Genomic DNA, 26,718 nt, shown 5'->3' on the forward strand with positions numbered 1-26,718 from the left:
CGAACCAATGTACTAAATAGGAATTCCCAGAATAGTGTGCTTTACGGCAAGTGGAACTGTATGAGCATGAATGGACATATTATATTTGGAATTCGTAATCAGTGGGCCATTAAGTACAAAGGAATCATTAGTGCGTACAAACACCGCATCCAGATATGCTCTCGCTTATTTCATTTACAGTTCCTCCTGTTTAAAACGCTCTCTCAACCTAAAATAAAATTGACTCCACAGAGTGGATAGCCTCGAGATAAGACTTTACTAACACGCACTCACGCATGTATGACCATCTTCCCCTTGGACTAGCTGTGCGTGATGTATGTCTCATAACCTACTGACTACTATCATTATCACTTGTCATTAGCTTATTATTATTTCGCTCGTTATCATCTACGTTTACGCCCTTACTATTTGATTGTGGACAGCTCACTCCATCTGCATTATTAGCTGATCACCTTTTGTCTGCTTACGTCAGACAATCGTCTGCTCTTAGCTTTACTATATCCTGATTTTCTCTTTATTGGTGTCCGAATTTCAACCAATCACCCCCTTATCTCGTGACGTGTCAGCTTCTGCTTTCCAGAAACCTTACTGCTCTGAAACAAATACACCCACTCAGACTACGTGAAACAAATCCACAAATACCTATCGAATTGACTGGAATTAGTGCAGTCGAGTGACTAGACTAACACCCATTAAGAATTAACGCAGACTTCGAAGTATACCGAAACAAAAAGAAGCGAGCGCAAAGAAATCAATCGTTTGATACAAGAACAGTCACAAGATATTGGATACCGAGATTTTACACCGGACGGGCGGCCATTACGAGAGTTGCGGATGCTTCCGAGAAGTTGGGGATAATGGAGGATGAGTCGTTTATGAGCGATGTTGAGGATTATGTTAAACAGCATAATGTGCACGAAATTCTCAGGGACTGCGTTGTTAACTTGTGCCTACATCGTCCTAGTAATCCAATTGCATTTCTCCGTGAGTATTTTGAGAAGCTGGAGGCAAGTTATAACATTAAATATCTATAGTAACATTTGGTCAATAATATTCCTTTGCATAAACCTCCATCTTTACATGAAATGCCTAGTTAATATCATTGGAAGCTTAAAGTAGTAGTTTAGCCCAACAAAATTAATTGCTGACTCGGACTATCAAATTCCGCTCGTTTAGTTATATGAATGAAAGCTTTGATATAATTTTTTAGTCCCAAGGTGCGATACAGAGACCTGTTTTTGGTGGGAGGTTATGTTATTTTTACTGTACCCGATATTAAACAAGTCAACATAAATACATTATTAAACAGCAGGAGAGAAGCCACGAAATAAGGTGGATCCTCATTTTTGTCTTTCAACTTCTGTGTTGAATTTGTCTTGATATGTTTGAGTCGAACTATGATTATTAGCACTAACCAGCAAGTAGCCAGACAAATCTACCCAATTAGAAACACTCAATGCACTCCCAACCAGTAGTCATACGAAGATCAATAATTATGATTACGTTGATGTGGTGAAAACAATGAGCACGCAGGTGTGTCCTAATATCGAGTTAGCGGTCATATATGCCTCCGCACAACAGATTTAGTGATTTAAAGTTTATCTCAGATAGATTGTCGTACCGTATTTTATAGATAGTTTGCATTCATTATCAGGTACCTAAACACTGAGTTCTGTTGCTCAATTCTGACATTAATGCGGATATTAAGAGGCTTAATTAAGGTTTCAAGTGGTTGTTAGCCACTTAATTAACACTTGAAGCCTTCACTAAGCCTCTTAATATCCGCATTAATGTCAGAATTGAGCAACAGAACTCAGTGTTTAGGTACCTGATAATGAATGCAAACTATCTATAAAATACGGTACGACAATCTATGTGAGACAAACTTTAAATATCTAAATTTGTTGAATTATCTAAGGATAGTGTTCGAGAGCCTTCTTTCTCGCGCTTGGGTATTATATAGTGTATGGGGAATGTACTCAAAAGCACATTAATCTCCTACATATTTCTGTCTACACACTGTCATTTTAATACTTTTTTCATAACTTAAGGTGATGATTAATTTTACCTAAGGTAGTCATGGAATAGTTATTCAGTATAGGAAATATAAAGAAGTTGCGGATTATTTGGTGGAAATCCTGGGTTATTTGGTTCAATTGTCTGGGATTTAAAAAAAAAGCAAAATTCGCTCTGTCTTCCGAGTTACTAAAATGTGTTAGATCTAACTAGTGTGTTTATGCAGGGTTTTAGGTTAGTCTGTGTAAATTTTATCACCTATAAACCGGTATTTAAATGTGATTTTACTTCTTGTCTTATTATATTTTGTTCAATTTTTTAGGTTTGTAATGGAAAATGTAGTGCAGCATCAACTAGTCATGTAACTGGGTTCGCTTTTCATAAACACTCAGAACGCAATGAAAATTCACACACATTTCCTATATCAAATACCTCCAGTCGCCCTTTCCAAAATGAAGTTAAAAGTCATGGGAGTGGTTGCTTTGGTGTTATTATTCCCTCCGTAAGCTCTCAAAATTGTGGGCAATCTTCAGAAATGAATAACCATCGATGCTCCTGTGATACAGATAATCTTATTCCTAACACTCTTGAAAAAAGTTTGACCGAAACTCCTTTGAAAGTTGATAGTAGTTACGAACCCAATAATATGAACGAGGATGGAAGTAGTTATGATGGAGGAAATAGTGGGGGAACGAGAGGCTTGTTAGCTGTATCACCTTCCGGAGTTAGTTTAACTAGACGTCGATCTCGAAGAGGAGCAGTTAGTGGTGAAGTTTATACAGAAGAAGATGCTGCATCTTACGTTAAGAAGGTAACTGTGTCTCATTCAATGTCATTTCTTTATAAAGCTTCACATCTTAACATAATCTCTCTAATTTCAGCTTATAATTGGAGTATCTTATCACATTTTAGTGCTTTATTTTGTCACTTAGTAACGTCATTGTGTATCATCACGACTCTCAACTACTTAAATCTTAATGTTCTGTCGTCTATATTCATTTTGAATAGTTTTACTGATTAATGTAGGCTGTATAACAACTTCAATAAACCTCCCTCTAACCATTTGGGCCTTTCCAGCATAACTTACTAATCTCTATATTGCCTTTGTACCCATATAACTGGAAAGTTTGGAAAAGGATAACATTCAAGCAGCTAAACTCAACTCCGGCAGAAATTCAATATAATAGAACGAAAGCAAACGAACTTTGATGACCAAATGCATTAACACCTGTCATAATTATAGTATAAAAGCTAACGACAGTATATCAACCAATAAAATTAGGAAAATAAATGTTCGAAACCATTTGTCAATAATCAAGACGTCAGAATATTAATTTAGCATGATAACGTCATTATGTAGTTCAGTTTTACTAAGTTATTTTGATTGTGATTTTTCTGTTTATATTCATTCTTATTATCGACGTATTATCATTATTTCGTTTCAATAAGGTTGTACCGAAGGACTATAAAACGATGACAGCTCTTTCAAAGGCTATCGCCAAAAATGTCCTATTTTCTCATTTAGATGAGACGGAAAGGAGGTATGTATTTTTATTGTTAGCTTGGTTTATGTTAAACAAATTGCTATCAGTCAGTCGATAAAATCTTCAAATCAGTTTTTCACTAAGCGAACTACGCACCTTCCTATTAGCAGTATGTACATGTTGGAAGCACTGTAGTATGTAGCCGACCCTTGTCTTTTAATCAAGAACACTACGTTTTTGTTTCGTTACGATTGGTGGTAAGTAACCCGGTAGTCAAATGTGAAATGCACAATCTTAGAGTGACGTAAAGTTCAAGTTCATATTTAGTTAAACAAACTTATCTAATAATCCCAACTAACAATTCCTCGTTTTGTTTACTAAAACTAACCATCTAGTGTTAGGAACAAACAAAGCTTCGAAATAGAAATATGACTGAGCAGCTGAACAGTTTGGACGAGTGTGTTTTCAGTTAGGTATAATCAAATGCGACCTGTAAATGTAAAAAATTCAGGTATATCTTAATTCATGCATGACGTAATCACATGATCTTTTAAATAATTAGGGATGTAATATATATATATAATCCTGATTATGATTTCAGCCCTGATAAATTTACTCCAACGGTTATAGTTTGAACATGAACTTATGCAAACATTTCCCACTCAAACGTCACAGGGAAAGGAGGGTTCTCGCCGAACCAAAACAGTAGTACACACCTTTCTTATAAATAATTTGCTAGGAACTCAGGTAGCATCTATGTGACCGTACAACTTATTTTCGTTCTTTTCTAACCTGATTCTCATATTCCATAATGACCTGTGATTGTAATATATAGTACTTAAGAAATGAGATAACAGTCGATCGAATTTACTTTGAATTAGATAGGTTAGATTAGACTTTTAGTATAAAATGGTACTAAACGGTATCAGTTGCTGGGTTGTTGTGCTTGTCTGCGTCTCATCAATAAACGATTACTGTATTTCGTGTGATTTTTCTGCGGAATGAAATAAAAATCCTGTTTCATGTCCTCTTTTATTGATGAATTATAAACTGAAAACCAAAGGTGTTACCAGGCTAATTTGACTGAAGTACGTCCTTAAATATACTGGTACAACCGAGGTTGGAGAGAATCCCCCTCCCTCCCTCTCGAATTGGTCTCATACGTCTATACGTTTATAGCCTGTGCAAGTAAATTCTCACCATTTATGCTCTGTTCTAGTGTTGTTTACAAGATTGAAATGAAGGGCTGATGTCCGGCGATTCAACCGGGCTGGTGAACATGAAAGTTTCACTCCGATTCCAAACCAGTGATGCACATGGTTTCTAGAATCAGGTAGGAAGGAATTGCTTATGAAACTATTTTCGGTAACAGACTAATATGGGACGAAACCTAATGCTTTTTTTCAATTACTTGTGGATTAAACTTCTAGGTCACATCCCTCTGAGTAGTCTAAGGAAACCACCTGCCTAGCCTTTATACCTTGGGAGTATCCCACTTCACACAAACATTTATGATGATCATTATTAATAAATATTCGATTTACGGTTCGAAATCACTCTACCTGTTTTCGAAGTTGCATAGTTACCCTTGAATTTATTTTATAGTGTCTTCATTTTGTTCTTTATCCGCGTTTTGTGTATGTCTTTAGTTTCCGACTCAATCAAAGACACGCCCATGGTGAAAGTTCTGTCGTTCTCAAACGCCGTCAAGTCGCTGGTTGGTCGAAATCATGAGTGTTTCCGTTGAATTCGATCCTGACACAGCTTTCCTGAAACCACGTGTATCATTCAAATTGATGTCCAACGTTCACACACTAATGCAGATCGAACAATAGATAGGTTTGTTGTGCCTTTGAGAAGCCTTAAATCGACGTCTGTTGTTCGTTCAAAGCTTCATCGACGTACTGCGGATACACACTGCATCTGTTGATCATAAAGTACTGTGGCAGTGTCTATCATGGAAAGGCGTATCAAAAAAGCAATTTGTCCTTACACAGGCTCTCTGTTCGAACACTACACGTCGAGTCACAGCATATGGAGAATCGCCATCGGCATTAGTTACGTTAAGTGACATCCGTCATCGTTGTGTAACTTCCACACTTTTAAACTTGTCATAGACGTTCTTTTATAGATAACAATTTTCAGTCTCATCAGTCCTGATGGTCAGCTGCCTAACGAACTCTACGCACGGATTCAGAAAGATCGACTGGCTTTTGCCAACTCGCGTCACTTGTGGCGTAGGCGAGATATCCGTCTGTTAAACAGACGACGAGTTTACTGCATATCAGTCCTCTTCGTTCTATTTAATGGGTGAAATATAGCCATTAGGACTAGAAGGTATTCGTTGGTTAGATGTCTTTGGAGCATCGTTTTTATATGTTGGGACCACCGAATACAAATTGTCAGAGTTAGTAATAGAGTGCCAGGCAAAGATGGTAAATAGATTGATAAGGTAGTAAATCTTCCCCAACTGAGGTGGTTGGGACATTTTACGCGTACTCAACCACCGCCTACCTCGACGAGCGATGTTGTGCGGTATGGTAGTAAGTTGGAAGAAACTAGGGGTGGCCAAACCAAAACATGGCATCACTCCATGAAGTCATTGACAATTGCTCTGAACTATGTTAACAAGTGTAGACTACTTGATTTGGGTTCGCGTGATTGTCGTAAACAGTGGTAAGAAAATTGAATGATATGGCTCAAATCGTTCACAATAGCGCAGGTGCATCGACTCTTTACCATTCTTCCTATCACGAGCTTCTGAATTCGTCATAACTTTTTTGTTTCACCAATTTATATCTTGAATCATATCTTTGATGCCTAATCTTTCCTATCACCACTGATACTGTTACTAACTCTCCTACTCTGTGATTTGACATAATAATTTTAACTTGCTGTGATAGTGAGGTAAGGCAATTTGAAACGATGTACATACGTGCCAGGTTCTACGTTGCGTTTGACTGACTGGCCATCTGTCGATTCGAACAGCTTGTTTCATGTGCATTTATTCGGCAACCTTGTGGCATCTTTGTTCGGTTTTTCTGGCTTTGGTGTCACCATATATGCCGTGTTAGAACCAGCACCCATCGACTGGATCGCCATTAACACCGGGTTATATACTGTTAGATTAGAAAGCTTCATCAAAGTAATAAGAAATCGGTGTGGAAAACTATATCTTTTAGTCATCTCCGCCTACACCCCGACATATTGCAGTCCCAATGCTATCAAGGATGAGTTTTACCACAAGTTAAATGGTCTCAAGTAGTACTAGCCTGAGATTTGAATGCAGAAGCCAGGCGTCTAGACACAGAGGAGAGTTGTTTGGGTGGCCAATGAGGACTCGGTCTCAGGTCAGATAACGCCGACTGTCTCCTACAGTTTTGTACAGACCACAACCTGTTTCTGGTCAGGATCAGCTTTCAGTACAGTCATCCCCATTGTGCCACCTGGTACCATCCCTCTGCAACCCAAGTCTAGACTCAGACCGATCACATCACGACCAGCCGCCGTTAGAGTGGTTGCCTTATACCTATGTTTCTACGAACTAATTCTTTCTTCCTGTATTATATCCTTATACCCAGTCTTCCTTTTATATATTACTACCATTGAAGTAACGACTTCTATGAATTCGGTGTTCATCTTGTTGTGCTAATGAGGTGTGGCAATTTAGACCGATGCATATATATGCCTGGTCCTATATTGTAGTTGACTGACTGGAGTGGTTGTGTACAAGGCTGGCGCCCCTTTTTGAGTACTTATCTGAACTTTGGACGTTTCAGTGGTCGGTAAATTCATTGTCCTAGAAGAGATAATGTAAGCAAACCTACTGTAACTCCAATCGTAAAACATATCAAACCTAACTGGATTCAAGTCTAGCTGTCAACCCACCGAAAAGTGTAGATGAGCACTGGCTGCATTTACATGATGCTATGAAAATGGCGAGTAAAGTCTCTTGTGGCTACGCAAAACTTCCCATACATAGGCACTAGGTTTCTACAGTTTCCCTACAATTTCTCGAGACACGTCAGTCTACTTTGGTCAACCGCAAGTTTGACGATAAACGTCGATTCTTGCGTAGTGAAATTGTGCGAAGTTTATGTAAGGACCGTGACGCCCGATTGTCTGGGTGCTCCGAGGAGTTGGAAGCAGCAGATCGATACGGAAGCTGTTCCAACCCACCCGAGGCACTGGTAACGAGAAGTCTGTTGTGAATGAAATAATCTGTGAAGCCGGTGATACTTCTGTCGGTAGCATTCAACGGTATTTTGGACAATGGACAGGGCTTTTTGAGAAAAAGTTCGGTTGGTCTGTCGCCCCAACAGCATCGCTTAGATATTTGTCCTTTCTAGTCGATGACGACTGTCCTCCCAACGAGGCGGAGGTCTCCAAGGATCTCTCGCTTTTAAACCGCCATAGGCCATCAGGGCCAAAGGATCTATCCCAGATTCTTTATGAGGATAGCGGTGAACTTCTGACTGAGTTGTTTGAAAATATATGGGAAACAGACTATACTCCTTGCTCCTTTTTTTTACCCTACTATGTTATGTGTGTCTGTGTGGTGGACTCTATTTATATGCACAATCGTATTAGAACTCTCATTTGTAATTAAATACATAAAGTAACTGGAGCGTGATCTAACTTTCTACCTATAAGATGGACATAAGTGTGCACATCATGCCTACATTGTGATATAATATCTGCGTAAATACGTTCATTTGCTTATATTTATATATGCGTGTTAAAGTCTTGCTTATTCAACCCAATTACTTCGTTTGCCTAGTATTTTTCGGACACTAGTCTAATCAACTGGTTCTTGTATCAGAACACGGCTTGTACAGGAACGTAATTATATTCTAAAGCAAAACAGCAGGTTAAATAAGTTGATGTTACAATAAGAATTCATGTTTACGATTTTTACACAGGAAGATTCTAGAGTCTTCGCCACTCATCCACTAGCTCTGGTGGGCCCACTTTGTCCAATTTAAGTTAAAGACTTTATAAATTGGAAAAACTACCCGCTCAACTTATCTTTACTTTGCAACTTTTTATTCGATTGACTTTCTAAAATCTGGTTTTACATTTATTTAGTGATATATTTGATGCCATGTTCCCTGTACATCGTAATTCAGGTGATGTGATTATTCAGCAAGGAGATGAAGGTGATAATTTCTACATAATCGACCAGGGTGAGGTTGATGTAAGTTGAATATATTAACTTATGAAGTTATATTTTTTATTCACCTATACGGTTTCTCAGTAAACGTATATCATTATTTGTTAAGAGTTGCACGTTCATCACACTTTGTTAATAAGGAGTAGTGATAACCAAATGCGAGTAATCCATGTATGGAAAATATTTTACCGCAATATTGTAATCACTATCGACTTTCTTAGACTCAAGTAGTCAGTGATTTGCCTTGTATAGTTATGTGAAATCTAATATATCATAGACGTGACAAATTTAGTAATTGAGCAGATCAAAACTTAAATATAGTTAACTAATTTCTGTAGAATCAGGAGGTAATATCAAACTGATGGTATGTTAACCCATTTGGGCCTGATATCAAGGGATTTGGAGTGTCTTAGTTAACTGATACATGAGGGTCGGATAACTTACATGATCCTATCATTTTAGGATTATATATATTAGAAAGTTTGTAATAAAAAACACGAAAGTTTCGTACATATTAGTTCATCGTGAGAATGGAGCACTTTGAATATTGTATATCATTCCTTATTTTCGACCACACTTATCTTAGAATTTGAATTGTAGTAACATATACAGTCAACTTGTATTCACCAGAATGATTTGTTGACAGTCCTTACAAGTAGGCTTTTTGTATGATTGTATGGATCCACTTCTGTAAGGGTAATTTTGAATAAATTCCATGAGAATAAAGAGTTTTGCGCAATAATCCAACGAAGATTGACAGCCCCATCAGTCCTGGTGGTTTGTTGTCTGGAAACATATTGACACATTCAGAAAAGACCTCTTGGCTTGTACTAACTTTAATTACCTATGGGTTAGGTATGTTTGTCTACCAGCTACAACACAAGAATACATTTTGGTAGTTCCTTTTATTTTCCTTGATGACCGTGAAACATGGTCTTTAACATTATTGGGTATTTGTAGATTATCACTGTTTTGTCGTAGATGCCTTTGGAACGTTTCTCATCAGTGTCCGGACCTTCAAGAGGGCGATGCTGAGATTAGACACAGGGTATTATGTAAAGACCACTAGTCGGTTGATGAAGTAGTAAATCTCCGTCGACTGATGCATTTGGCGCATTTATCATATATATTCAGCCTTCACCCATCTGGATGCACTGATTGGTGGTGTATGAGGAAACTAGAAGCGAACAAAGTAAGACGGGCGACCGGTTGATGAAGTCATTATATATTGTATTGACACATGTTGATTGCTTCAGATTACCTGATTGATATTTTCCCAACTATTGTAATCAATCAATGGAGATTGGGTGACATGGCTCAGAATCTGTTGGAATAGTTCAGATAGATACACTATTTATCGTTCCTTGGATTTTGAGTTTTGATCTTATCTTGTATTTTCCATTCCGCAAATCTATCCCTTATTCTTGAATCATATTGTTGATCTTTAGTCTTTCCTACTATTACCAATGTCGTTACTACTTCCATTACTCCGATATTTGTCTTGCTAATTTCATCTTGCCATGTTGATATAGTATGACAACCTGAAGTGGTACACTTATTTCCCAGGTTCTATTTTGCTAATGATTAACCGGCTGTAGTTCCCTATTTCACCATATGTTATGGCGTTATATTTCCAAAATATTGATGTCGTGTTAGCAATATTTAAACAGGACTTCAGACATGACCGAGTTATTTCACCGTTTTGAATTATGAATTGAAAATTATAAAATTGCTTCTGTCAGAATTAATAACTTGACATTAACACTCACATGCAACTTTAATTTTAAAGTATTTGACACACCTAGACACAAATCACTTCATTTAAACTACTGATGTTTACTCGCTAAACTTGAATAATAATAATAAACTGTGTAACTATCATGATGAAGAAACAAGTCCTCAACTAATATATTGTTCACTTTGATTACTCAGAACGATTCATTATAAAGATTAGGATACTTATCAATATGGTTTAACGTAACCTAAGTAACCATGTAGTTCTTCCCACATATGAATTTAATTAAGTTATATAACAAAAGACACTGAATCATTTGTTGAACTATAAAAAAGGATCTAAAGTTGTGGAATAAATCATTCAAAGGGATAACACTTTTATAACTTCTCAAATAAAAATAGCTGTAAAAATAGTAAATTCTTATTTTAAAGGAATGAAAGACTTATTTTACAAAAAATTAAAATGCCTAGAAGGGCATAGTCAATTTCAGCTTGACAGATAGTTGATGGTATGTAAAGAGGCTGTCGTGTGCCGTAGTGTAGGCATAGCGTTTCACTTTCAAGTAACATAAATAAGTTTGTAAGTACCATTACTGAGGTTTGACTTGATAACTTCAAATAAATTGATCATTGGATAGATCGCTAATAATATTATATTGATTTTAGTGGTTGATGTCATGAGTCAATTGAATCTAGACCACCATAGAACATTTGAACACATAAATATTGGTACAAATGGGCATCGAATACATGTGCACCACACAAGTCACTTGATTTGTGTGTGGGCTGTGATACTACTCAGGTATCCAGACCAAAGCAGGTGATTTTCTCAAGGGGTCACGCCCGGAGCCTTCGGCCTAAAGGTGTGATCCACAAGGCAGTGGGGCAACGCCAGGAGGTGCAGTCCCATGGTAGCAGGTGATCAATAATTGGTCCATACGCCATTTGTTCCATCATGATCCTGGAGCCCACGTGCGCCAGTGGTTTGGGATCAGGGTTTTCCAACTCCCCTAGCTGGGTCCTCCGTGTCCACCAACCCGGTTAAAGCGCCGGACATTCGCTTTTCGTCCTGTCGATTTCGTAAACAACACCCCAGCCGCGAGGCGATGAGTAGGACTTCCCTAGCAGTGGCTGTATACGCGTGGTCATGTGAGAGCATTTTGAGAAGGAGAGCTAACTCCCCCCACCCTCGGCCGTACCAGGGCATTTGCGGACAGTGATAAGTTTGTGATCCATCTATGAGTAAAAAATCAAATGTCAGCTTCTGTGTGCTCTTTACTAATTCTTCTTGTTGACTTCAGCATAGTTTTCGTCCCTGTTTATTTCCCCTTACTGTTACAGTGTGTTTATAGTTTAGTAATTTGGCTGGTTTTACACCCCTTTATTTTTTTCACGATCCGTTAGATTTTAATGTAATTACATCAACTGTTTATAAAACTTCACTCGTTAGTAGTGTATACTTCTATGTCTTCTATCGTATTCAAGTCAGATCATAAAGGACACTTTACTTATAAAGAATAGCGTTGATTTAATGTATTTCAATCCAAAGTTGTGTTCTAATATTTGGTTCCACGTTCGCTTTTAGATTCACGAGAATATTATGATTACTTTTTTCTGGTATTATTTGTATTTCTCAAATTTATTTTGTAATCATTTCTCTTAAATAGATCTTCCTCAATAATGAGTATAGTAGTACAATCGGGGAAGGAGGTAGTTTCGGTGAACTAGCTCTCATCTACGGTACGCCTAGAGCAGCTACGGTTAGAGCGAAAACGGAAGTTAAATTATGGGGTATTGATCGAGATTCTTACAGAAGAATATTGATGGGGAGTACTATTCGTCGTCGAAAAGTGTATCAGGAATTCCTATGTCGTGTACCTATTTTAGGTATGTCTTTCATTACTTTCCTGAGATTTTTATTATTCATTACTTTGATTTAGCATGTGAAACATATCCACAATCATCCTTATATGAAACATTCTTTTTTAATATTGTGAAATATTGAGATGGGTGATTCTGAGTCCAAAAAATATTCACCATAATAATACGCTCAAAATCTTGTGTTCGGAAAGCACATTGTCTATATCACTTATAAAATGTAGGTTGTCGAAAATCAGAAAAACTTTAGGATGATCAGTATAAACCTGTTCTTAATAGTAACTATATAAGCGACTGAAGTTAGTAAAGGCCAAGAGGTCTTTTCTGAATGTGTCAATATGTTTCCAGACAACAAACCACCAGGACTGATGGGGCTGTCAATCTTCGTTGGATTATTGCGCAAAACTCTTTATTCTCATGGAATTTATTCAAAATTACCCTTACAGAAGTGGATCCATACAATCATACAAAAAGCCTACTTGTAAGGACTGTCAACAAATCATTCTGGTGAATACAAGTTGACTGTATATGTTACTACAATTCAAATTCTAAGATAAGTGTGGTCGAAAATAAGGAATGATATACAATATTCAAAGTGCTCCATTCTCACGATGAACTAATATGTACGAAACTTTCGTGTTTTTTATTACAAACTTTCTAATATATATAATCCTAAAATGATAGGATCATGTAAGTTATCCGACCCTCATGTATCAGTTAACTAAGACACTCCAAATCCCTTGATATCAGGCCCAAATGGGTTAACATACCATCAGTTTGATATTACCTCCTGATTCTACAGAAATTAGTTAACTATATTTAAGTTTTGATCTGCTCAATTACTAAATTTGTCACGTCTATGATATATTAGATTTCACATAACTATACAAGGCAAATCACTGACTACTTGAGTCTAAGAAAGTCGATAGTGATTACAATATTGCGGTAAAATATTTTCCATACATGGATTACTCGCATTTGGTTATCACTACTCCTTATTAACAAAGTGTGATGAACGTGCAACTCTTAACAAATAATGATATACGTTTACTGAGAAACCGTATAGGTGAATAAAAAAAATATAACTTCATAAGTTAATATATTCAACTTACATCAACCTCACCCTGGTCGATTATGTAGAAATTATCACCTTCATCTCCTTGCTGAATAATCACATCACCTGAATTACGATGTACAGGGAACATGGCATCAAATATATCACTAAATAAATGTAAAACCAGATTTTAGAAAGTCAATCGAATAAAAAGTTGCAAAGTAAAAGATAAGTTGAGCGGGTAGTTTTTTCCAATTTATAAAGTCTTTAACTTAAATTGGACAAAGTGGGCCCACCAGAGCTAGTGGATGAGTGGCGAAGACTCTAGAATCTTCCTGTGTAAAAATCGTAAACATGAATTCTTATTGTAACATCAACTTATTTAACCTGCTGTTTTGCTTTAGAATATAATTACGTTCCTGTACAAGCCGTGTTCTGATACAAGAACCAGTTGATTAGACTAGTGTCCGAAAAATACTAGGCAAACGAAGTAATTGGGTTGAATAAGCAAGACTTTAACACGCATATATAAATATAAGCAAATGAACGTATTTACGCAGATATTATATCACAATGTAGGCATGATGTGCACACTTATGTCCATCTTATAGGTAGAAAGTTAGATCACGCTCCAGTTACTTTATGTATTTAATTACAAATGAGAGTTCTAATACGATTGTGCATATAAATAGAGTCCACCACACAGACACACATAACATAGTAGGGTAAAAAAAAAAGGAGCAAGGAGTATAGTCTGTTTCCCATATATTTTCAAACAACTCAGTCAGAAGTTCACCGCTATCCTCATAAAGAATCTGGTATAGATCCTTTGGCCCTGATGGCCTATGGCGGTTTAAAAGCGAGAGATCCTTGGAGACCTCCGCCTCGTTGGGAGGACAGTCGTCATCGACTAGAAAGGACAAATATCTAAGCGATGCTGTTGGGGCGACAGACCAACCGAACTTTTTCTCAAAAAGCCCTGTCCATTGTCCAAAATACCGTTGAATGCTACCGACAGAAGTATCACCGGCTTCACAGATTATTTCATTCACAACAGACTTCTCGTTACCAGTGCCTCGGGTGGGTTGGAACAGCTTCCGTATCGATCTGCTGCTTCCAACTCCTCGGAGCACCCAGACAATCGGGCGTCACGGTCCTTACATAAACTTCTCACAATTTCACTACGCAAGAATCGACGTTTATCGTCAAACTTGCGGTTGACCAAAGTAGACTGACGTGTCTCGAGAAATTGTAGGGAAACTGTAGAAACCTAGTGCCTATGTATGGGAAGTTTTGCGTAGCCACAAGAGACTTTACTCGCCATTTTCATAGCATCATGTAAATGCAGCCAGTGCTCATCTACACTTTTCGGTGGGTTGACAGCTAGACTTGAATCCAGTTAGGTTTGATATGTTTTACGATTGGAGTTACAGTAGGTTTGCTTACATTATCTCTTCTAGGACAATGAATTTACCGACCACTGAAACGTCCAAAGTTCAGATAAGTACTCAAAAAGGGGCGCCAGCCTTGTACACAACCACTCCAGTCAGTCAACTACAATATAGGACCAGGCATATATATGCATCGGTCTAAATTGCCACACCTCATTAGCACAACAAGATGAACACCGAATTCATAGAAGTCGTTACTTCAATGGTAGTAATATATAAAAGGAAGACTGGGTATAAGGATATAATACAGGAAGAAAGAATTAGTTCGTAGAAACATAGGTATAAGGCAACCACTCTAACGGCGGCTGGTCGTGATGTGATCGGTCTGAGTCTAGACTTGGGTTGCAGAGGGATGGTACCAGGTGGCACAATGGGGATGACTGTACTGAAAGCTGATCCTGACCAGAAACAGGTTGTGGTCTGTACAAAACTGTAGGAGACAGTCGGCGTTATCTGACCTGAGACCGAGTCCTCATTGGCCACCCAAACAACTCTCCTCTGTGTCTAGACGCCTGGCTTCTGCATTCAAATCTCAGGCTAGTACTACTTGAGACCATTTAACTTGTGGTAAAACTCATCCTTGATAGCATTGGGACTGCAATATGTCGGGGTGTAGGCGGAGATGACTAAAAGATATAGTTTTCCACACCGATTTCTTATTACTTTGATGAAGCTTTCTAATCTAACAGTATATAACCCGGTGTTAATGGCGATCCAGTCGATGGGTGCTGGTTCTAACACGGCATATATGGTGACACCAAAGCCAGAAAAACCGAACAAAGATGCCACAAGGTTGCCGAATAAATGCACATGAAACAAGCTGTTCGAATCGACAGATGGCCAGTCAGTCAAACGCAACGTAGAACCTGGCACGTATGTACATCGTTTCAAATTGCCTTACCTCACTATCACAGCAAGTTAAAATTATTATGTCAAATCACAGAGTAGGAGAGTTAGTAACAGTATCAGTGGTGATAGGAAAGATTAGGCATCAAAGATATGATTCAAGATATAAATTGGTGAAACAAAAAAGTTATGACGAATTCAGAAGCTCGTGATAGGAAGAATGGTAAAGAGTCGATGCACCTGCGCTATTGTGAACGATTTGAGCCATATCATTCAATTTTCTTACCACTGTTTACGACAATCACGCGAACCCAAATCAAGTAGTCTACACTTGTTAACATAGTTCAGAGCAATTGTCAATGACTTCATGGAGTGATGCCATGTTTTGGTTTGGCCACCCCTAGTTTTCTTCCAACTTACTACCATACCGCACAACATCGCTCGTCGAGGTAGGCGGTGGTTGAGTACGCGTAAAATGTCCCAACCACCTCAGTTGGGGAAGATTTACTACCTTATCAATCTATTTACCATCTTTGCCTGGCACTCTATTACTAACTCTGACAATTTGTATTCGGTGGTCCCAACATATAAAAACGATGCTCCAAAGACATCTAACCAACGAATACCTTCTAGTCCTAATGGCTATATTTCACCCATTAAATAGAACGAAGAGGACTGATATGCAGTAAACTCGTCGTCTGTTTAACAGACGGATATCTCGCCTACGCCACAAGTGACGCGAGTTGGCAAAAGCCAGTCGATCTTTCTGAATCCGTGCGTAGAGTTCGTTAGGCAGCTGACCATCAGGACTGATGAGACTGAAAATTGTTATCTATAAAAGAACGTCTATGACAAGTTTAAAAGTGTGGAAGTTACACAACGATGACGGATGTCACTTAACGTAACTAATGCCGATGGCGATTCTCCATATGCTGTGACTCGACGTGTAGTGTTCGAACAGAGAGCCTGTGTAAGGACAAATTACTTTTTTGATACGCCTTTCCATGATAGACACTGCCACAGTACTTTATGATCAACAGATGCAGTGTGTATCCGCAGTACGTCGATGAAGCTTTGAACGAACAACAGACGTCGATTTAAGGCTTCTCAAAGGCACAACAAACCTATCTATTGTTCGATCTGCATTAGTGTGTGAACGTTGGACATCAATTTGAATGATACACGTGGTTTCAGGAAAGCTGTGTCAGGATCGAATTCAACGGAAACACTCATGATTTCGACCAACCAGCGACTTGACGGCGTTTGAGAACGGCAGAACTTTCAACGAACGTGCTGTACCAAGGTAACCTCCAGTATTTATCTCCTTACGAATTTTTATCTCCAAGTTCTGTATCTATATATATGGTATCTTTGAATTTCATTATAGATAATCTTGACAAATGGGAACGATTAACTGTAGCAGATGCTCTCGAACCAGTCCGTTTCGAAGATGGTGAAGTTGTTGTACGTCAAGGTGAACATGGTGATGACTTCTTTATTATTACAGAGGTACAGTTCTTTACTTCTTAAGACAAGATACTTGTTTCTTGTTGTGGCTAATATGTTTTGCCATTTGTTATTAACATAATATTAGATATTTAGAATCTGCAAACCTACTGACATCATTCCAAACTGAGTGATGTGCTTTGCGAAATCGCATAAAGTGTGTTCATAATATCACAAACCGTACAGATGTACTAACTGAAGTTTGTTGTCCCTTCTTAAACCATAGGCTGTCAACCAGAGATCTCCAATTAACTTTGTACTGGGTTTTCCTTTTCAGTTGTTACCAGGTGCTATTCGTAATCATGATTTCTGCGTCCGACTCCAGGCACTATGTCTTTAGATGTTCCTCTTCTTTTGTCTTGGGGATTCCATGTTGGTGTTTCCTTTTCGATACAGTTTGATAGTTTAATGAAAGTGTGTTCCATACACGTTCAGTGTCTTTTCTATTCTTGTCAACTGTGAGCTTGTTAGTTCTCTTCCACTGTAGGTTATCACTTATGGTGTCTGGCTGTTGGGTTTGGTGTACTTCACATCGACCGTTGTTTGAGTACTTTTACTCTTTTGGTGATGGTGGTGGCAGTTCTCTAATTTCCAGCTTTATACTATTTATTTGTTCTAACGTTAATGTTAAAGACTCTTCTTTCGGTATTGTGTAGTAGTTATTTTGAGTTCCCGATATTCTTCAGTTGTAGGAATATTGCCCTTGTGGTGTCAAATCGTGCTTTTACATCTGCATCAGATACTCCTGGTTTATCGATGATGTTGCTCAGTTATGTGGAAATTTCCACCTCTTCCAAAGTTTCTCCATCAAGTATGATTTGGTCGGTGCTCTGTGTGTTGTGCTTCAGAATTTTGCTTTTTCCTTTGTGAATGTAGAGGGAGTAAGTTTTTAGCAATGAGTTCCATTCAATAAACTCTTCATCAATGATCCGACGTGTCACGATTTGATCCGTATATGACCCATCTTTAGGAATGACAGGTTGTTGATCTGTAATTTAGGTGTCTATTGATTGTTCATTCGGTTTAGTAACACCTTTGAAATCCGTAGCTGGTACAGATAGTGTGTTCTGATAAATATTAAGACCTTTCTTTGGTATGTAAAAGAAGCGTCCTACTTTCCAGTTTGTTATGTGTTGTTCACCTCAAATCTTTCTGGATAGAACAAAAAATACATTCACAGTTTATTCCATACTTGACGTTGCACCTCGGTTGGTGTGCTGTCTGATCCTTCTGCTTTACCATTCCCGGCTCGTCTGATGAATTTTCTCGATTTTTCTACTGTTAGTGGGTTATCATCTACAGGTAGGTCTGTGTGTGTCACCTCAATATCCAGTGAGCTTAGCAGTCCTGGTCTAATCAAGAGCCCCTCGAAGTGTAATACCTGCTCGTTCTGCTGTTCTTAAGCCTCAGTAGCTAGTTTTGCTTCTTCGCTCGCAAATTATATCTTTGCTTTATCATATTTCCTTCCAAGCGTCTTGGTCATATAATATGTGATGCATCGGAACTAAGACTGGAAACTACTGTAACTGCTTTATGAATTACTTATCACTCGTGGAGGAGCATAGGCCACCCACCAGCACTCTCCATCCAACCCTGTGCTGGAAAATCCTTTCCAGTTGCTATTCATCCTTTTCATGTCTGCTTCTGACTCCCGACACTGTGTTCTTCCGCCTTCTGCTTATAAATACTTGTACTTTTTTGATGATGGTTGTAGTGGTTCTCCGAGTTTCAGCTCCGTACAGTAGATTTATCTTGACATTCGTATTGAAGATTGTGACTGATATTGGTTGACAGTTGTGTTGAGTTCCATATGTTCTTCAGTTGTAGGAATGCTTTGCCAATCCTCACCTTTACGTCTGCATCGGATCCTCCACGTTCGTCGACGGTGCTGCTGGCCAGATGCGTGAAAGATTTAACATTTTCCAGAGCTTCTTCATCAAGTGTGGTTGGGTTGGTGTCCTGTGTTGTATTTGGGAATCTTGGATTTTCCCTTGTATATGTTCAGGCCTATTGATGCAGAGGTTTCTGACACGCTGGTTGTCTTGACATGCATGTGTTCGTGTGTATGGGATGGAAGGGCCAGGTCATCTGCGAAGTTTATATGTTCTGATTGATTGCGAGGTGTCCGTTGTATTCCGTGTTTCCTCTGAGGTTTCTAGGTCTTCATAATCCAGTCGATTACCGGAAGAATGAGAAAGAGAGATAGTAAGCATACTTTTTTGACTTCGGTTCTCACCTGGAAAGCGTCTGTTAGCTGTCCTCTATGCACGACTTTGCACTGTAGTTCGTCGTACGAGTTCCAGGTGATGTTCTCCGGACGATCTTCTTAGGCACTCCATAGTGTCCAAGAAGTTTCCATAATGTTCTCCTATCCACACTGTCCAATGCTTTTTCATATTCAAGGAATTTGATATATAGTGACGAGCCTTATTCGATTGATTGTTCAACGATGATCCGTAGTGTGGTGATTTGGTCTGTGCACGACCGGTCCTTACGGAATCCAGCCTGTTGAGCTCGAAGTTGGGCATCTACTCCGTCTTTCATCCGGTTGAGCAACACTCTATTAAAACCTTTCCTGGTACTGACAATGGTGTGATGTCTCTGTAGTTCTCACATTTGCTCAGATCCCCTTTCTTTGGTATTTTGATGAGTCGTCCTTCTTTCCAGTCTGTCAGCTTCTCTCCTGGTTCTCACGTCTTCCATTGTCCTTCTGAATTTTTCAATGATACAAATATGATCTATCTGATTCTCCTGTGAGACTCATGTAGCTGTGTGTATGCGTTTGTGTGGGAACTTTGTGCCACCTATATCCAATTTATTGAGTGCACATAGGCTTGCAAATCTTTCCCCATTTTCGTTTCTCTCCCAATCCATGTCATCCCATGATACCTTCATATTCGGTGCAGCTTCATCTCTCCCGTATCTAACCTTTTCTGTCCAGCTTAGGTCCAATGAGTTTCACTGATTCCGAGTACTGCCAAGTTGTATCTCCTCATTTCCGTTGTTATTTGACTAGTCCTTCCGGTCTCCCACATTGTGCAGGCGTTCCATGTACCTATAAAAACTGTTTCTCTGGTTATTAGAAGGGACATCGGTCTTGTGACTCTCGAAGTATCTTGGTTTTCATCGTGAGACGTCATAGTTCTTACTTCAACTCGGAGGGCAGAGCTTAAATGTTTTAATTTGTTTGTTCTGGTTGGTTTTCTACAGAATGGGGTTGCCGACCACATGCGCAATCCTCCTGCTTTACCCGGGTTTGGGACCAGCGGTAGCTCTAGAAGACTTACAGGTGGAGTCGCTTTATGGATTAATATTATATGTATCATTATTGTATGATTACTGAGTGACCGAATTACTTTATTTTATATTCTGTTTGGCCTGGAAACTATTATTATGAGGCCTATTGTTTCTAAATTATTACCAGTCAGTTTTCCCCAGCTCATTCTATTCACATCCTTTTTTAGCTTGTTTGTGTGCAATTTATTTTCTGTCTTATATTGTGATGTGGTTCAGCATTTTTGCATAGAAACCCAGCTGTTCTCGAATCTAACAGTGGCAGAAGCTTGACTGTACTGGTCTAAAGATCTGGTAGTATTAATCAACCATCTTAATCTGATCAGGGACCGTATTTTCGCTTGGTCAAAGACACTTTCCGTCTTGTTACAATTCTGAAACAGGACTATCCATAGTTATGTGGTAATGTTACTTGTCATCATCGGAATCAGTCACTAAGTGGTTGGTAATATTTCTGGACCATTTATATTCACTTTTTGCTTTGAAGCAACTTGCATAAACTCCCACCAACTGCAGCTCAGATGAAGTGAAAGATGAGTTTTACAGAAAGCTATCTGAACTTCTTCAGAAAGCTAAACATTCAGACATAGTACTCATAGCAGGTGACTTTAATGCCCAGATAGGTAGTTTAAACCAAATAGAAAGGCATTTAGGTGGGTATTTTAGTATTCCAGCACAACGAACAGATAATGGTGATCGTCTGTTGCAACTGTGCTCAGACAATCGTTTATTTTTAGCAAACACATTTTAAGCATAAGGAGAGACATCGTCTAACATGGCGACCCCCTACACCAAAGCAACGATGAACTCAAATAGACCATATTGCCATCAGTCATCGTTGGAGAGGGTCGGTAGAAGATTGTCGCTCATTCTGGTGTACCTGCTTGGACTCCGACCACGCCCTAATACGGGCAGGCATCTGCTTGCGCCTCACTGGACGCAAAAAAGCCACATTAAAAAGACCAATTAGAACTGAATTGAGTAGCGAGAAAACCAAAAGTAGGTTCCAGGAACAACTGAGGTAGTTCTGAAAACGAGACTGACCCAGATGTTGCTTGGAAAGCTATACAAACAGCTGTGGAAACAGCAGTGACATCTATCAGTGATTTAAACCACAGGGTTACAAAGAACCAATGGATTTCCTCAAGGTCTATTGCACTGATGGATTCTCGTAAACTCGTCCCATCACGCTCTGAACACGATGAAGAGCGACAACAAATCAGATCTAGGTTAGGCAAAAGTCTAAGGAACGACCATGAGCGGTGGTGGGCAACGAAAGCAAAAGAGATGGAAAAGGCGGCGGCTATAGGGAACACAAAACAGCTCTACAGACTAATAAAAGAAACTGGAATTAATAAGTCAAGTGTAAGTCAGACTATTTCGGAAAAAGACGACACCCTCATCTGCTCTCAGTCCAGACGTTTAGAACGATGGGCGGAACATTTCAGAGAACAGTTCAACTGGCCTTCAGCTACTGTACAACTACCCTCCATTCCCAGACAGTGTGAATGGAACATTGAAGTAGGTCCCCCAACTCTAGCAGAAGTTCAAAAGGCTATAGTTAATCTGAAGCGAGGAAGGGCAGCTGGTCCAGATGGACTGGCTCCAGAGGTCTTTAAGGATGGTGGTCCAATTTTAGCGATTAGGTTGACTAATATTTTAGCTAAGATCTGGGAGTTAGACGTTATTCCATCTGACTGGTCACAATCACTTATCGTCCCAATATTTAAGAGAGGGATAAAATCATCCTGTGATAACCATAGAGGGATTAGTTTAACTAATATAATATCTAAAATACTAGCCTCGATAATTATCGGACGCCTAACTAAGACTCGTGAACTGCAAACACGAGAGAATCAAGCTGGCTTCAGACCTGGTCGTGGCTGCATCGACCACATATTCACCATTCGTCAGGTTCTAGAACACAGGCATACTTATCGGCGTCCGACAATGATAGTTGTTCTTGACTTATAAGCAGCATTTGACTCTGTTGACCGAGAGATTCTGTGGCAGTGTCTATCATTGAAAGGCGTACCTCAGAAGTACATAAACTTTGTGAAAGCTCTTTACTCGAACACTACCAGTCGACTCAGAGCTTATGGCGAACTGTCATCTACTTTTGCAACCTCAAGTGGTGTCCGTCAAGGCTGTCCACTTTCTCCATTTTTTTTTAACTTCATCATAGACCTACTGATGTTGATTAACGCTTCTGTCGACTGAATTTTCTGGCATTGACCTCCTTCCAGGAGGTCCACTTATCGACTTAGAATACGCAGATAATATAGTCCTGTTTGGTGAAGACGCTGATAAAATACAGTCTTCTAGTAGCACTAAGCAACAATGTCAGGATGTTTGATATGCGCTTTTCTCCCTTTAAGTGCAAGTCGTTGCTTCAGGACTGGTGTGCATCACCATCTGAACTAAGGATAGGGAGTAAAATAGACTACGAGCCGACAACTTCAGTTATCTTGGAAGTCTGATCATCCCTAATGAGTTGGTGTCTGACGAAACCTCAGCACGGATTCAAATGGGGATGGTTGGAAGAAATTTAGGGGTGGCCAAACCAAAAACGTGGCATCAGTGCTTGAAGTCACTAACTTCTAGTCTGAGCCATGTTGGTAGATGCAGACTACTTGGTTGGGGTCCGCGTGACTATCGTAACCAATGGTTGGAGACTCGTGGTGACATTACTCAGAATCGATCACAATGGCGTCCATGTATACACTCTCTGTCTTCCCTTAAACTAAGAGGTTAAAATCGCTTCATATCTTTGTTTCTACGAACTAATTCTTTCTTCCTGTACTATATCCTTATATGCAATCTTTCTTTTATATATTACCACCTCTGAAGTATCTACGTTTATGAATCCGGTGTTCATCTTATTGTGTTAATGAGGTGTGGCAACTTGTACCGATACATATATGTGTCCGGTCCTACGTTGTAGCTGACTGATCTTATTTTTAGGTTCTTTTTTGTGGTTTATGTCAGAATAATAAACAAACTGAAGCTGTGTTATAATTACTACTTTTGTTTAATTGCTTCTTCTTAGGGTACAGCTGCTGTTTTGCAAAGGCCGTCTGAATCGGGTGAACAAGTTGAAGTCGGTAAATTAAGACCATCAGACTATTTTGGTAAGTGTTTTATTTGTCTAAAGAATTTGTATAAGTTGTTAGCTTAACATAGGGTATCAAAGCACACAATTTAACGCTTTGTTACGTCGTGAAGCTATACATCTCATTAAACACTAGAAACTTAGCACTCACCACAAATAATTTATTATGATTGCAATCTAGAGTTCTGGACATTATCGACTTAGTTTTTTAACCGTAAATCTGTATTTTAAAGTACGAAATTAGAATACAGTCTAGTTCGAATTCATTAAACGAAAGTGATAATTCTTTAGGTCTTTAGAGTATAACCATGTCTATTCTGTCATGTGAAAGCAATCATACACCTAATTTATATTAATTGAATGAAAGTCAACATGTTTCAGGTCGTTCAACGCTTAAGCAAATAAACGAGTTTCAATAGTTTTTATCCTTTCATTCGTGAATCCAGGTAAATTACAAGAATCTTGAAGAGTAAATTGTAAATGCACTCAAAAATGCTGGGACGAAGTGGAGTAAACATCGACATTTACAAAAGTTTGTGGACTGTTATTTTAGAAAGTGCGTCTTCCATTACGTTAAGGTGCAAGACAAAAAGGACTTAGATTCGTGCAATCTAAAGTATGTTACTCATGAGAACCTAACATACTGTGGAATTTTCCTGCGCACGTCTTATTAGTTGATCGTTGACTCACTTCTTCGGATCGACCAATATTGTACTGTCCACCTTTATCTTTGTTAAGTATTGGTACTCATTGATAATTTAATCACGTTGAATGTAAAATAGACCAGTTATTATTTACTATCGAGCCATTCATGTGGTGTGTAATCTGATGAAGATAAAAAGTTTTCGTTCTAATAAACTTCAGAACACGTTATTCCAGGTAATATGATAGACCACATGTAATCGAAAAAACAGAAAATCTCTTTCGGTGAGTTCGAACCGCCAAAGTCATCTGAAGGGTTTATGGTAGAGTTCAGCAAGAAAATTTAGATAAAAACATAAGTTGTTCATCTACATGAGCAGCTTATTTTGACAAAGTAGTGTTCAACTTAAGGAGGCCTTACTAGTAAAATGAACATACGACCTCGTCCTTGATGTATTTTACTGATGCGTTTCAATAAATACGTCACTCATCTGAATAAAAAACTGACTCAAAATATAGGGCTTGGTTTGATGAGTGGACTACATTTTTTGACTAAACGAATTCTATTCTGGCGGGAAATTGCTTCACTTCCCTGATATGCTTATATTTTTGGAAATAATACTCCATTTAGATGTTATTTTCGGCACACCTCACTGTTGATTTTTCGGTTTCTATTTATTTATTTAAACACATAAATATTGGTACAAACAGGCATCGAATACATGTGCACCACACAAGTCACTTGATTTGTGTGTGGGCTGTGATACTACTCAGGTATCCAGACCAAAGCAGGTGATTTTCTCAAGGGGTCACGCCCGGAGCCTTCGGCCTAAAGGTGTGATCCACAAGGCAGTGGGGCAACGCCAGGAGGTGCAGTCCCATGGTAGCAGGTGATCAATAATTGGTCCATACGCCATTTGTTCCATCATGATCCTGGAGCCCACGTGCGCCAGTGGTTTGGGATCAGGGTTTTCCAACTCCCCTAGCTGGGTCCTCCGTGTCCACCAACCCGGTTAAAGCGCCGGACATTCGCTTTTCGTCCTGTCGATTTCGTAAACAACACCCCAGCCGCGAGGCGATGAGTAGGACTTCCCTAGCAGTAGCTGTATACGCGTGGTCATGTGAGAGCATTTCGAGAAGGAGAGCTAACTCCCCCACCCTCGGCCGTACCAGGGCATTTCGAGACTATATTTGGAAGTCATAGATACAGTGAATCTGATCCTAGATGTGTAACAGGTTACAATATTTGCACTGGACTGTAAATCAACTTCTAGTGTTCAGTCGAACTGTCAAGCTGCTCCTTAGTAGCATTTTCAGTTTTTCTTCTGTTTGCACATTGAAGAGAAATTCCAGCAGACCGACATGTCACTAAAGATTGCTTGTTCGCATCACTACTTTATTTCATCGTACTATATCAGACTTGTTACTTCAAAGAATTACTGGTTAAGTTGAAGACAGTAAGACTTTCTGCTCTCTTGTTTACATCACTCGTTGATCCTATTACATCTAATCGTTCTGTAACTAGTTCTGAATTCGCCCATTTTGTGACATAAGTCGCTACTAAATCAAGTGATGTAAACATTAGAATGTGGCACATTTCTAGAACCTAATATTTGAATAATCGGAGAATATTTTAGCTCATAAATCGTAACGCACAACTATCAGTTACTTGTCCCTTTGACACACGTTGGTATATATTCCCCAATAATACACCTACATTTCATACAATAACACCGTAAAAAGTCGTACTGTTAGCAATTTCTGTTAGAATTAAATATATTACCAATTTCCTACGCACGTAATTATTTGACTCTCCAATTTATTTTACATAGGTGAGATTGCTTTACTGCTTGATCGACCACGTGCAGCAACTGTTGTTGCCCAAGGTACTCTACGTTGCGTGAAACTTGACCGCAAACGATTTGAGCGTGTCATGGGTCCGTGTTCAGATATTTTGAAACGCAACATAGCTAAATATAACAGCTATATTTCTTTGAGTGTATGAATTTGTAGTTCTTTTTTAGGGTAATTAGTTCCCAAAATGGAAAGTTGGGTCTACTCAGTATGAATTCAGAACAGCTGCGAATCTTCCAAAGTAATTTCTTTTACTATAACACAGGTCACTTAATTTGTTGTAAACGCCAACAATGGATTCTTTATTTATTATCCTCGACATAAATATATGCTAGGAACGCCTTTGATGCTTTTTGAAAGCAATTGTAAACTGGTGCGGGAAAACATACTTCATTTAAACATGGTTCAATAACATAAACACGTGCACGTTCCATCTAGTTCTTGACATTTGTCCATGATTGAAGGAAGCTCGGCATAGTGAATAGACGCCTAATACATCTATTTGGCCTTGGTTATAAAAAAGCCCCAATTTTGCAGCAAACACTGCACTTAGCTTAGAGAATCGTCAGCAAGTCGATTGCATGTGACCCAATCCCGAGAGGCAAGGAGTGGTTTAGCTACAGATCTGTTTGGGTTCGGAATGTTTGAATCATTACAATATGCAAAACATAGTG

At 38.8% G+C, this 26,718-nt stretch overlaps 1 protein-coding gene across 1 annotated transcript; it reads left to right on the forward strand.

Annotated features, from left to right (window-relative positions):
* The first annotated feature begins 818 nt into the window (after positions 1 to 818).
* PRKAR1A (cAMP-dependent protein kinase type I-alpha regulatory subunit) lies at positions 819 to 26,386 on the forward strand. The gene is made up of 8 exons (XM_051218688.1): positions 819 to 1,007; positions 2,339 to 2,827; positions 3,466 to 3,557; positions 8,589 to 8,697; positions 12,075 to 12,294; positions 17,024 to 17,145; positions 23,486 to 23,567; positions 26,023 to 26,386. Exons 1-8 carry the CDS (start codon positions 858 to 860, stop codon positions 26,193 to 26,195), a joined length of 1,437 nt encoding a protein of 478 aa, XP_051070699.1. The 5' UTR covers positions 819 to 857; the 3' UTR covers positions 26,196 to 26,386.
* The last annotated feature ends 332 nt before the right edge of the window (positions 26,387 to 26,718 follow it).

Source organism: Schistosoma haematobium, chromosome ZW (assembly GCF_000699445.3).
Source record: "Schistosoma haematobium chromosome ZW, whole genome shotgun sequence".
Lineage (NCBI taxonomy): Eukaryota > Metazoa > Platyhelminthes > Trematoda > Strigeidida > Schistosomatidae > Schistosoma > Schistosoma haematobium.